The following is a 13270-nucleotide window of genomic DNA, read 5'->3' on the forward strand; positions in this document are numbered from 1 at the left end:
CTGATAGAAATTTGTGCGCTGATTCAGCTAAATCATTGTTCTTATGAGGTGGTTTTCTCCGTGCCATGCCTGCTTGTCTGTCGTCCTTGCGACAAAAGGGAGGTGGTTTTCTCCGTGCCATGCCTGCTTGTCTGTCGTCCTTGTGACAAAAGGGAGGTGGTTTTCTCCGTGCCATGCCTGTTTATCTGTTGTCCTTGTAACAGAAGGGAGGTGGTTTTCTCCGTGCCATGTCTGCTTGTCTGTCGTCCTTGTAACAGAAGGGAGGTGGTTTTCTCCGTGCCATGCCTGCTTGTCTGTCGTCCTTGTAACAGAAGGGAGGTGGTTTTCTCCGTGCCATGCCTGCTTGTCTGTTGTCCTTGTAACAGAAGGGAGGTGGTTTTCTCCGTGCCATGCCTGCTTGTCTGTCGTCCTTGCGACAGAAGGGAGGTGGTTTTCTCCGTGCCATGCCTGCTTGTCTGTCGTCCTTGCGACAGAAGGGAGGTGGTTTTCTCCGTGCCATGCCTGCTTATCTGTTGTCCTTGTGACAGAAGGGAGGTGGTTTTCTCCGTGCCATGCCTGCTTGTCTGTTGTCCTTGTGACAGAAGGGAGATGGTTTTCTCCGTGCCATCCCTGCTTGTCTGTCATCCTTTGGTATCTGTCATATCTGCGCAAAGTTTCGTCCAATTTCAGTAAAATTTTTTTAGTAAGTGACCTTCATGGAACTTGAAGTAAATGTTGAACAGCAACTCAATCTGTGCATAAGTATTACAGATCTTTTGATTTTACTAATTCTCATTCTTTGCAATCACTGCTCCAAATATCGTCCAAGTTTGGGTGCAGGTTCATGTTGTGTAATCTCAGATCAGCTTTGAAAATCAGCTTTATCCTTGTACAGTGTGCGCAGAGTTAACATAAAATATAATTCTTTTTTTCATTTTTCGTTTTGCTTCTTTTTTCTCAGGACAGCAGAGGTGGAGATTCGCCTTAGGAACCGTGGCACAGACGCCTACAAACCAGAGGAGTATGGCGATGCAATTGTTGTAGAGAGGAGATTCACTGCTGATGGGAGCAGCACCTATAAGCTCAAGTCCAAAGCCGGTAATATATGTCAGAAATTTTACACATTGATGAAATTACACGTACACCAACATCAAGTGTGTGGAGGCACAAACACATTGGATCAGAAGTGGATGACAAGCTCATTGATTTGTGTTTGCAACATGAGCTTACTGACTTGATTGCTGGATTACTAGTTATCATGACTTTGTCTAACCACCATTATGAACTTACTCGCTTGATTGCTGGGTTACTAATTATCATGACTTCGTCTAACCACCATTATGAGCTTACTCACTTGATTGCTGGGTTACTAGTTATCATGACTTTGTCTAACCACCATTATGAGCTTACTGACTTGATTGCTGGGTTACTAGTTATCATGACTTTGTCTAACCAACATTATGAGCTTACTGACTTGATTGCTGGGTTACTAATTATCATGACTTTGTCTAACCACCATTATGAACTTACTCGCTTGATTGCTGGGTTACTAATTATCATGACTTCGTCTAACCACCATTATGAGCTTACTGACTTGATTGCTGGGTTACCAGTTATCATGACTTTGTCTAACCACCATTATGAGCTTACTGACTTGATTGCTGGGTTACTAGTTATCATGACTTTGTCTAACCACCATCATGAACTTACTCGCTTGATTGCTGGGTTACTAATTATCATGACTTCGTCTAACCACCATTATGAGCTTACTGACTTGATTGCTGAATTACTAGTTATCATGACTTTGTCTAACCACCATTATGAGCTTACTGACTTGATTGCTGGGTTACTAGTTATCATGACTTTGTCTAACCACCATCATGAACTTACTCGCTTGATTGCTGGGTTACTAATTATCATGACTTCGTCTAACCACCATTATGAGCTTACTGACTTGATTGCTGGGTTACTAGTTATCATGACTTTGTCTAACCACCATTATGAGCTTACTGACTTGATTACTGGGTTACTAGTTATCATGACTTTGTCTAACCACCATTATGATCTTACTGACTTGATTGCTGGACTACTAGTTATCATGACTTTGTCTAACTACCATTATGAGCTTACTGACTTGATTGCTGGATTACTAGTTATCATGACTTCGTCTAACCACCATTATGAACTTACTGACTTTATTGCTGGATTACTAGTTATCATGACTTTGTCTAACCACCATTATGATCTTACTCACTTCATTGCTGAATTACTAGTTATCATGACTTCATCCAACCACCCATTATCATGTGCTGGGGCCACTTGCACATAGGGATCACGTGCCTAATTTGATTGTAAATCAGTAAGATCACGATTGTAGCCCAAACTTACAATCCTCACCCTCTTTGCACAAAGGGATTGTAAGCTGCTACAGTCGTAACTAAGTCATGGAGTAAGAAATTATAATCGGATCGAGCCAGTAGTAAATATTTACGATCACCCTAAAGTTATTGCAAAGTGCAATTACTTGCCTTAGGTATATGTCAGATTTGGCGTACGATCGATCTCACAGGTGTTGTTAAGTACAAATACTCAGCTCTCTCAATTCACAATTTTGCCTCAGCCAAAAAAATGCTGAGGCAAAACAGTAATTCTTTGGCAAAAATATACTTACCTCAGCAATAATATTTAAGATAACACATAAATTCAGCGTTGACTCTAGGCTGGTTTCCTCGGAGGTTTTGCTCTGTGTCATCCGTGACCCTTGCACAGCTTGGCGATGAATTCTCAGTTTGGACACATGGTTAATTTTACAGAAACATAACATTTCTTGATAACGTGGGTACCTCGAACCAAATTGTAGGAAATTTGTGAAACAAAACCGTGGTTTCCTGAATTCAGCGAAAAGTTCTTAGAGTAAAAGTCCCGGCAAATTTTGCATACTGTCAAAAGGACTGAACCATCGTCGGCCAATTTACATTCATTACAATCAATTCCCTATCAATCCACAGTCTTTTTCTTCACCATTGCATCTAAAACTTTCAATTCTGACAGCCACACAGTGTGTCACCTTCCTGAGATCTCGCGCCACATGACGTCATTTTTCAATTGGCTCATCCCTGTACTTAGCATTGTACTGTTTTGAGACCATCACTGGCAACCCCTGGCCGATAGTGTAGAGGCGTTAAGGCCATAATGATAACTTATTTCCATGCCTAAAGCAACATTTTATACTTGTATTAAATCAAATTTTATTCAACAACACAAGATTCAAAGATTTTGTGATCAAAGTTTTGAGGTTAGAATGGTACACCCCTTGGCATTTTTTTTTGCCGTGGCAAAGCGATCAATTGCCGATAGCCAAGGTGAATTGTGTGGGCTGAATTCTTGCCTTAAGTCTAATTTGGTGTACGAGTAACGTCAGATTTGGTGTACGAGTGATCTCAAAATGTTACAATTCCTTACTTGTGTTTACAGTCAATTGTAAATTCAGTTGCACATGTGTAGATGTACAATTGATTGTAGCTACCATCTTTTTGTGCAAGCAGGCCCTGGTGTAGTTCTGCACTGTCTTGTTGCCACTATCTCTGCACTCCTTGTATATGACTGTTGCCGGTGCGATTCTGTTCTCCTCACCTCAGCTGTGTCAGTGTACTTTCATTGCTTTTGATGGTTCAATTGCTACTAGGTAAAGTGGTTTCCACAAAGAGGGAGGAACTGAACCACATCTTGGACCAGTTTAACATTCAGGTGGACAACCCTGTCGCCATTCTTAACCAGGACACGAGTCGCTGCTTCCTCCACTCAAAGAATGCTACAGACAAATACAAGGTAAGTGCAAGCTTTTATAACCTGTTAGCTATGTGGACCTCATGTGTTAGTGAGGATCTGCTATGGTCAGTTTGTGGGGTGGGGTGGGGGTTTGGCGGTGGGGAGCAGAATATAATACGATGTAAACTTGTCTTTTGGCATGGAAATGTGAAATAAGTATTAACATCTAAGTCTCTGGCTTAGGCTATAGAGTGTTTAATTATCTCCCCTTTGTTTTAGTTCTTCCTGAAGGCCACCCAGTTAGAACAGATGAAGAGTGATTATGCTGTAGCGAATGAGCAGCGTCAGTACACATCAGAAATTATACAGAGAAAGGAACAGGTTAGTTGGTTGTTGGATGTCCCATAAAAAAAAGTGCTGAGAGGACATCTCTCGTACCTGTTTTGGTGGATACAATATCAGTTTTTCAGCAATATGCTGTGCATACATGTACATCACCATTAAAAGTTAAACAAAAGCACTGAATCTGATCAACCGGATATATATTTAAACAATTTCTTATGTTGCGACACTTATTAAAGTGTATTCAGCAGAGAATGGGGTGAAGGTACAGACTCGTATGTACCAATAGTCGGTGAGTAAAGATCATAACAAGACGTCCAGCCATACCAAAGACTGAAAGTCGTACTTGCTGTGGTCTTTCTTGGCGCTCAACACAAAGAGGTTGGAGCAAGGAAACAGGACTGTTAGCCTGATGTCAGTATAATATGACTGGGTGGGGTGTCATGTCTGGTATCTTAGGCATGATTCTCCAGTGGCATCAGCACTTTGGTTACATGAACTCACTCTGCCACAAGAAGACACAGTATATGTACACACACCTAATGACTCCTTGTGGTTATTTGACGGAAAACTGGCTAAGTATGACATAAACTCCCAAACATACATACGTATGCACATTTATTATTTATTTATTTATTTGATTGGGGTTTTAGGCCATACTCAAGAATATTTCACTTATACGACGGCGGCCAGCATTATGGTGGGAGAAAACCGGGCAGATCTCGGGAGAAACCCACGACCATCTGCAGGTTGCTGGCAGACCTTCCCACTTATGGCCGGAGAGGAAGCCAGCATGAGCTGGACTTGAACTCACAGCGACCGCATTGGTGATAGGCTCTTGGGTCATTATGCTGCGCTAGCGCACTAATCGACTGAGCCACGGAGGCCCCTACATACGCATATCATTTTACAGATGCTTTATACATGTACTATTATATAGAGTGAGTGAGTGAGTGAGTGCTTAGGGTTTAATGTGCTACTATAAAGAAGAGTGTTTATACCATTTCAGACAATACCCACTCTGAAGAAGGAAGTGGAGGACTGGGAGAATAAGTTTAAAGCTTTATCTTGCATTGAAAATTTGAAGAAAAAGTTACAGCACCTCAAGCATGAAATGGCCTGGGCTTTGGTGCAGGAGAAAGAAAGGGTTTGTACCATCTGTGAGATGTTAGGCTTTGTACTATCTGTTAGATGTTGTACTCTCTGTTAAATGTTAGGCTATGTACCATCTGTTGTATGTTAGTCTTTGTACCATCTGTTAGATGTTTTAGATTGTACCGTCTGTTAGATGTTAGGCTTTGTAGCATTTCTTTGATGTTACACTTTGTACCATCTGTTAGATTTTAGGCTTTGTACCATCTGTAAGATGTTTCAGGTTGAACCATCTGTTAGATGTTAGGCTTTGTTTCATCTGTTAGATGTTAGGCTTTGTTACATCTGTTAGATGTTTTCTTTTTGTACCATCTGTTAGATGTCAGGGTTTGTACCATCTCTCTGAAGATATTGTTTGTACCACCTGTCAGATTGGAGGGGCTTGAATCATCTTCAGCATCTTCAGTTCATTCATTCCTTAGATTTATTGTGCTTTTTAGGGTTTGGAGCCTCACTTAAAAGAACATAGACAGGAAGAAGGGAGGATGCCCAAATTTGTAGCCAAAGTGACTGAAGCTGGGGTAAGTTGGTTCGGCTAACACTGTGAAAGTGTTAATTCTTATATTGCCTGTAGTCTTTCCATATCAGACCGTCCTAACCTACAGGCGGTTGTATGGTCTGTCGAAATAACCCTCATATTCTGATACAAGTAGACAGTGATGTAATCAGTGTTAGCCAATCAGCGCTCAACGTTCATTGGTTAAAGTGGGGGTGTGTCATCATCAAACCAGAACTGGCAAAAGTAAGATGTCGTATAAAGAACATGATTGATTGTGAGGAAATTAGCAGGGAGGCTGAGGTCACTGTTTGTCACTAATTCGGGATGAAAGAGTTACGCACATAAGAGACAATGTCTACAAGCTACAAGAGCTCCGCTGTCACGCTATCCTTAGAACAACAGCAATGTCAAAAAAACTCTATGTCCCTTGTTTCCGTCGCGTGGACCTTGGTGAGCCTTGATTAAAAAGTCTGAGGTGAAAGCTTTAAACAAGAGGGGCATGCCTTAGGGATGACTACCATTTCCAGGATATTGCGGATGGTAAATGCAATTATGGGAATGTAGTTGGCATTAGTAGGAGAGACGAGATGGAGAAAACATTTGATTGAACCCATCAAACAAACATTCACTTATATCATCTCATCAGAAAGATTTTAAAGGTCTTTGAGAAATGTTTGATGACTCTGGGTCGCTGGACCAAGAGTTCATTGACTTCAGATTGAGTAACTCTCCAGATACAAGATGTCCATTTACAGGGGCCTCCATGGCTCAGTTGGTTAGGGCGCAAGCACAGCATAGTGACCCAGGAGCCTCTCACCAATGTGGTAGCTGTGAGTTAAAGTCCAGCTCATGCTGGCTTCCTCTCCAGTTGTACGTGGGAAGGTGTGCCAGCAGCCTGAGGTTGGTCGTGGGATCCCCCGAGCTCTGTCCGGTTTCCTCCCACCATAATGCTGGCTGCCGTGGTGCAAGTCAAATATTCTTGAGTGCGGCATAAAAGGCCATCAAATAAATAAATAAATTAAAATGTCCATGTAGATGTATGTAGTTTAGTTATTATCAAAATGAGGCAAAAGTAACTTGTAAGCCACACAAATATTTAGTGACCCTATGAACTGATCAGTGGGTATTAGATTCTTTTCTTATTTGTTTTTTGAACATCGTATTCAGAAATTTTTAGTTGTACAATGGTTGGTGGTCAGTTTTATTATGGTTGGAGAAAACCAGAGATAAACCACTGTCCTTGGGCAAATTGCTAGCTTACCTTCAGACTTGCATTCCAAATTGGTGGAAGAGGGGTGGTCCTCCTTAAATGTGAAACAGATGAACAACCCTTGGAGTACCACTTATTGTCACAATGAGAGCAAGGAACCTGGGAATTTCCTACAGTCTGAACTGAACCTGCACATCGTGTGCCAGCAATTAGGAGTTTAGCACTTAAAACAGAACCTTGCCCTGCTATTCAAAAAAAAGATACGCGTAGAAACCGTGGGTTGTAGCGTGGGCTAAGGGTGTGTTTGTCTTTCCACAATGATAAAGTGTTTCCGCAGAGAGGGTTTTACTCAGCCATCATTTATTTTAATCCATAACTGAACTTTTAGGGGGATCCTGTGTGTGAATATTAATTAACATAAATTTAAACATAAAGTACCTCATGTATTGAGCGTGAATGTTTTGCATTCATGTGTCTCCTTCAGGCGAGGTCTTGGATAGCATTGGCTACTAAATCTAAGTTTGTAGAAGTTTCATGGTTTATGATTGTTGGCTTGTTATCAAGGAAAGGCTTGATAATTTGATGGCATAATTAGTTGTGAAAAATGTAAGAAATTATGGTTGTGGTTGTTGATTTTTGGAAGGTTGATTTTTGGCCGATATGATTGTTTATAGAAGTTTGGTGATTTACAATATATGATGGTGTAATTGTTTGCAGGAGAAGCTTGACAGTTGTATGGAGCGCCATAAGACTGTCCAGGAAGAACTAAAGAAGCTTGGGCAGGAGGCAAATGCCCTTAAGCCCATCCTGTTGGGAGGAAAAAACCATGTCACAGAGAAAAAGGATGAGCACAGAAAAGCTCAGGTAACAGAGACCACTCTGGTTAAGCGGGTGTAGTTTGCAAAGCCCACTTTCTTAAAGCCTTCTGGTAAGAGAGACCACTCTGGTTAAACGGGGATAGTTTTCAGGGCCTGCTTTAATAAACCCCTCAAGTAAGCCAGACCACTCTGGTTAAACAGGTGTAGTTTTCAAGTCCCACTTTCATAAACCCCTCAGGTATGGGTGTCCACTCTGGTTAAACAGGTGTAGTTTTCAAGGCCCACTCTCATTAACCCCTGGGCAGGCCACTCTGGTTAATCAGGTGTAGTTTTCAAGGCTCACTTTCATAAACCTCAGAGGTAAGGCAGGCCTCTCTGGTTAAACAGGTGTAGTTTTCAAGACCCACTTTCATAAACCTCAGGTACATGTAAAGGTGTCCACTCTGGTTAAACAGGTATAGTTTCACGTCCCATTTTTATAAGCCCCTCAGGTAATGGTGTCCACTCTGATTAAGCAGGTGTAGTTTTTAAGGCCCATTATCTTAAAGTCCTCGGGTAAGAGAGACCACTCTGGTTAAATGTGTGTAGTTTTCAAGGCCCACTTTCATAAACCCCTCAAGTAAGGCAGGCCACTCTGGTTAATCAGGTGTAGTTTTCAAGGCCCACTTTCATAAACCCCTCAAGTAAGGCAGGCCACTCTGGTTAATCAGGTGTAGTTTTCAAGGCCCACTTTCATAAACCCCTTAAGTAAGGCAGGCCACTCTGTTTAATCAGGTGTAGTTTTCAAGGCCCACTTTCATGAACCTCAGAGGTAAAGGAGACCACTCTTTCCACTCTTAAATGTCTTACCCGACGTCTCATCTGCCTGAGTCATGGCACATGAGGAATATTAGTACGTTACATCAGGAAAATTTTACAAAAACTGCCGAAGATTTGCTTTCTGAAGACACTTCACTTCTTGGGTTTTTTTAGTGTTATTCATCGTAAATATTTTTAAACCGAGGTTTTAGCTCTGTTCCATAAGGTAGGCATCATATCATTTTACTCTTGCTGCCTGGATTCTCTTAGAACTGAAGTAGCTCTTTAATGGTTTAACACCTTTGTTGCAGTGTTTGTTGGTTCATTTTCCCTCAGAAATCAGTACACAGACAAAAGAAAAGCAAATCCACCAAGTTAACAAATAAAAATCCTTTTATTTGCATTAAAACATTAAGGTTGAAAGTTTTATTCAAAGCTTTAAACAGAGAAGGTAGTATTTCCTTGACAGGCTGATTACTGTGTAGAAAGTCATCTCTCTGTAAAATGTACATGTATATCTGTACAAGACCCTCACTTTATAACTAGAAAGAATTAACTACTCAGCTCTCTTCAGAAATCTATATGCATGAGTGTGTCTTGTCAGAAAAACTTTGTGTTTGGGATCAGTTTATGATAAACGTACGTAGTAAAAGGCTAACGTGTAGCATCTTAACAGCGTTATGGATAGAGATTTGCCTGCTTTTTCAGATGGATTTGAGGAGAACAGAAGGCGAATTAAGGAACATAAAGAAAGATCGCGACCAAACCTTGGAGAGGATGGAAGAAATTCGAAACACGTAAATATATCCCACCTGTCTGTGGCAGCAAAGGTTGCTTAGCACCTCTGGTAAGGTCTGTGGCTTTGGATTAACCTTACCACCATTATAAGTAACATTTGCATTTCAGGCTGCGTGCTACTACTTTCACCAGTGTTTTGTTTTCCCTTTTATTCATCGATTCAACTTGCATGTTATATTGTCCTACTAAAAACTTGCATCTGCCATCCTGGAGCGTGTGGTTGACCTCTGTGATGCAGCTCGACTATGAATTAGTCCGTGTTGTATCAGTGAAATGTTTTTCAGTACAGTGTAAGACACCAGTCAAATAAATTTGCATTATCACATATGTTACTTTTTCAGAGCACAACACGATCATAAATCATGACACCTATGACTATTTTAGGACACAGCAGGATCAGAAATCATGACACCTGTGACAGTTAAAGGCACAACACGATCATAAAACATGACACCTGTGACTGTTTCAGGGCACAGCACGATTATGAGTCAGAGCGGCGTGCACGAGAAGAGAGCATCCGCAGTTTGGAGCAAAAGCTACAGACATATGAGGCCCAGAGGCAAACCACTGACCACCAGTTAAGGCAGTTCCGGGCGGCTGTATCCAAACACAAAGAGGATGGCTTTAAACTCAGGTACTCTACATATTTGAAAATATTACGGAATTTTTCCAGGTACTGTAAATCACCTAAAGTTTCACATGTGAGTTACTGTCATTAACTTTCACATGCTCGGAGTTGGTGGTAAAGTGACAGATAAGAGTGATGAGCTCTCGGCTCATTTCGTTACCCTGCAGCTCTGGTTGCTAATCGTAGCTCTGGTTGCTAATCCTCACCACATGGGGTCAAGTCACTGACTGTGAGGTGTGCAGGTCTCTCGATTAGTAGGCTTACATGTGGATCTCCAAAAATAAACGTGAATGGAATCCAAGAAAGTATTAAGACAGGCGACATGTATGGGAAACTTCCAAACACTGTCGCAAAGCATGACCACGCCAAACAAGAAACATACGATGTAGATGAACCAATTATTTGGGTTTAGTCACCTCCATAACACACCGTTATGTGGTGAACAGTTGTCTGCTGAGAACTCTCATTATGCGAAGAATATGTGTACAAATGTATTTCAGCTAAAAGCCAATTTTACGGAGAAATATATGTCATCAGCTTCCTGTGTCCATGTAATTCCAGTTTAGTAGGTCAGTCTACACACACATTTTATTTCCTTACAATCAGAACTGTCCTCCTATTGCAGAAGAGTTCCTTTTTGTGCGTTTTTATATCAGGAACCTCCCATTAAACAAAGAAAACATACTCGACCCGAGGTTTCTGAAAACTGCCACGATTTACTTTTACAACCTTTTCTGTAGCACTGTGTGTGAGTCCGTTATATGGGGAGACAGGATTTGTTTGAATTGTTATCACATTAGGACTTGCCACAACGCCACCACTGACTTATAAACAATTGTTTTGTTTTATATGGTTATTATTTGGTTATTGTTTTGCCTTTCACCAGCTGAAATTTTCAGTCCTGTGATAGTAAGTGGCTTGTATCTACATGTAGATAAAACCAGTCTGTGTGACTAAAATTTTATCTGAGGGGACTTGATTCAGTAAATTAAGTATTCATGTTTACAAAATGTGGGCGAATCTTGAGGTGACAGTCTTTCAAATTATGCCTGAATGAACAAGGAATGTTTAGCTGCAGCAGTGCAAACGCACGTGTGTAAGCGTTGCTTTGATTGCAATCAGACATCTTCATCTCAGCTGCTGGTAGGCCTAGTTAACAAGTGTTTATTTGCGGTGTGCTCAATTCTTCTACAACTTTGCATACAGAGAGTGCTGCTGTTTAAAAACGAATATTTGACATGATACCCCTCACTGGTGAAGGTACTGGGTAGTCACGCTTAATCTCCATAAAGTTTTCTCCCAAATTCCCATTTATCACAAACTAAGTAATGATAATAAAACAATCAACCTGATGCAAAGGGTATGTAGTAAAATCTTTATAATTAAAACTGAGAAAAACTGTTGGTGGTAGGAGCAAAGACTAACTGCTCAGGGAAGCGTGAGCTTGTTTATTACATTCCTGAACTGTCAGTATAATCCATTGATCACCCCTGATGCTCTCCTGCAGCGCTCAGTCAGTAACAGCCACAATCAACACGTTGAATCCTGGGATACACTGTCCGAGTCCCAGGGCGAAACTTTAGGTCATATACCGTACTATAGAACTCAGTCGCTGGGACAAGCTACAAGGGTCAAAATGTTTGGTCATTCACTCTGTATTTAAGAACTCAGAATAAAAATGACGACCTCAAATTGAGCCCTGGTCATCACAAAGTTGACTTTGAATCATGCATCCCCCGGCCTTAAGTGGGAAGGTCCGGCAGCAACCAGCAGATGGTCATGGATTCCCCCAGGCTCTGCCAGGATTCTTCCCACAATAATGCTGGCCATCGTCATAAAAGTGAAAATTCTTGAGTACGGCGTAAAACACCAATCAGATAAATAAATAAACACCAATCAAATAAATAAATAAATAAAAAGACCAATCAAATAAATAAATTAAATCGTGCAAGTATTGATCATTGCAGAAACATAAATGATTGTGTGTTATATTTTATCCACTTCCATGTTGTGTTGCCATATTTCTAAATGGAATCTTATACATTTCACACCTTTAGATCATATTAGATGACCTAAATTTTTATTGAAGTCATCACTCCGAAGAGCTCAAAATATCAAACATTTTGACAACCTGGGCTACCTTCTTGTTAGACGCTCTTAAGTCTTGTGGCGATGTTAGATTTTAATTAGAATCACTGGAGAGATGGATAAAAGATCTTCTCCACTTCCACAGCAATGATCTCTGATTGTAACTTACTGTATTTCACCTAATGTTTAGTTTTTGTAAAAACGTGAAATGGTTTTTGACAAGTTTGATTAATTTCTTATCGGAATAACTTAAGTGTTGGCATCTAAAGTATCATTTTTAGCTGTTTCAAAAAAGTTTGGTTTTGGGCTAAACATTAGGTTTAAAATTCATGAGATCGCATGACATTGTAAATGTCCCTAACATTTGCAGTACACATCGTGAGAATTGAGCTAGACATCTGTCTTATCTCTGTATGTCATAGTGAGGAAGAGAGGACGCTCCAGCGAGGGATCACGGAGAAGGTGCGCTACAAGCAGACCCTGGAGGGCGCCAGAACAGACCAACTCAAGCGATTTGGAAGCTGGGTGCCCGCAGCTATGAATCTTATCGATGAGGCTGACCGGAAGGGGAAGTTTAAACACCGTCCAAGGGGTCCAGTGGGTAAGTGAATCAGAGACATTCATATTTCTTAGAGCAGACATTACTTCTGGTACAATTTTCTGTTTTCTCTGATACATTTGGTTGTGAAAATAGATCATTGTGTGCGATGTATTGTGCTGTCCTTCAAAAACAATTTTTCCAAATGATCAAATGTGACAAAAAAATCAGATGGGATTAAACTAAAGTCACTTTTTGGCATTGAGTTCAATCTTCTTGCGTTCCAAAATTGATTTCCCAACACATGCTAAGCATTTACAAATTTTACAGTTTTCAATTATGAAATCATCGTAAATACTGTTAATAGAACATAGCTTTTCTCTGTAATAGTGATTATTAGACTTCTCCAGTGTATATTGTTGTTGTATTGGCAGAATAAATTTTGTTTGAATTTTGGAGGAGATTATGTCAATAAAAGTAAAACTTTAAAATAGTTTAATTTGTGGAAAATGTGGACTCTTCCATCAATTTATTTCTGTTGAAGAAATTCGCTTGATCGCAAAACCTTGAAAAACAGGAAGATCATAAAAATATCAAGATCAGGGCAAAATAAAAAGGTGGATTTTCAATTTTATTTTTATTTATTAAATTT

At 40.4% G+C, this 13270-nt stretch overlaps 1 protein-coding gene across 1 annotated transcript in view; it reads left to right on the top strand.

Annotated features, from left to right (window-relative positions):
* Positions 1-13270, top strand: part of LOC135469783 (structural maintenance of chromosomes protein 6-like) — a 46794-nt gene that overhangs the window by 6003 nt on the left and 27521 nt on the right. Inside the window, 9 exon segments of the mRNA XM_064748379.1 lie at positions 941-1077; positions 3665-3807; positions 4027-4128; positions 5099-5236; positions 5682-5762; positions 7668-7814; positions 9275-9363; positions 9834-9998; positions 12503-12681. Of these exon segments, the coding sequence (XP_064604449.1) occupies positions 941-1077; positions 3665-3807; positions 4027-4128; positions 5099-5236; positions 5682-5762; positions 7668-7814; positions 9275-9363; positions 9834-9998; positions 12503-12681 (1181 nt within the window).

This window comes from Liolophura sinensis, chromosome 7 (genome assembly GCF_032854445.1).
Source record: "Liolophura sinensis isolate JHLJ2023 chromosome 7, CUHK_Ljap_v2, whole genome shotgun sequence".
Lineage (NCBI taxonomy): Eukaryota > Metazoa > Mollusca > Polyplacophora > Chitonida > Chitonidae > Liolophura > Liolophura sinensis.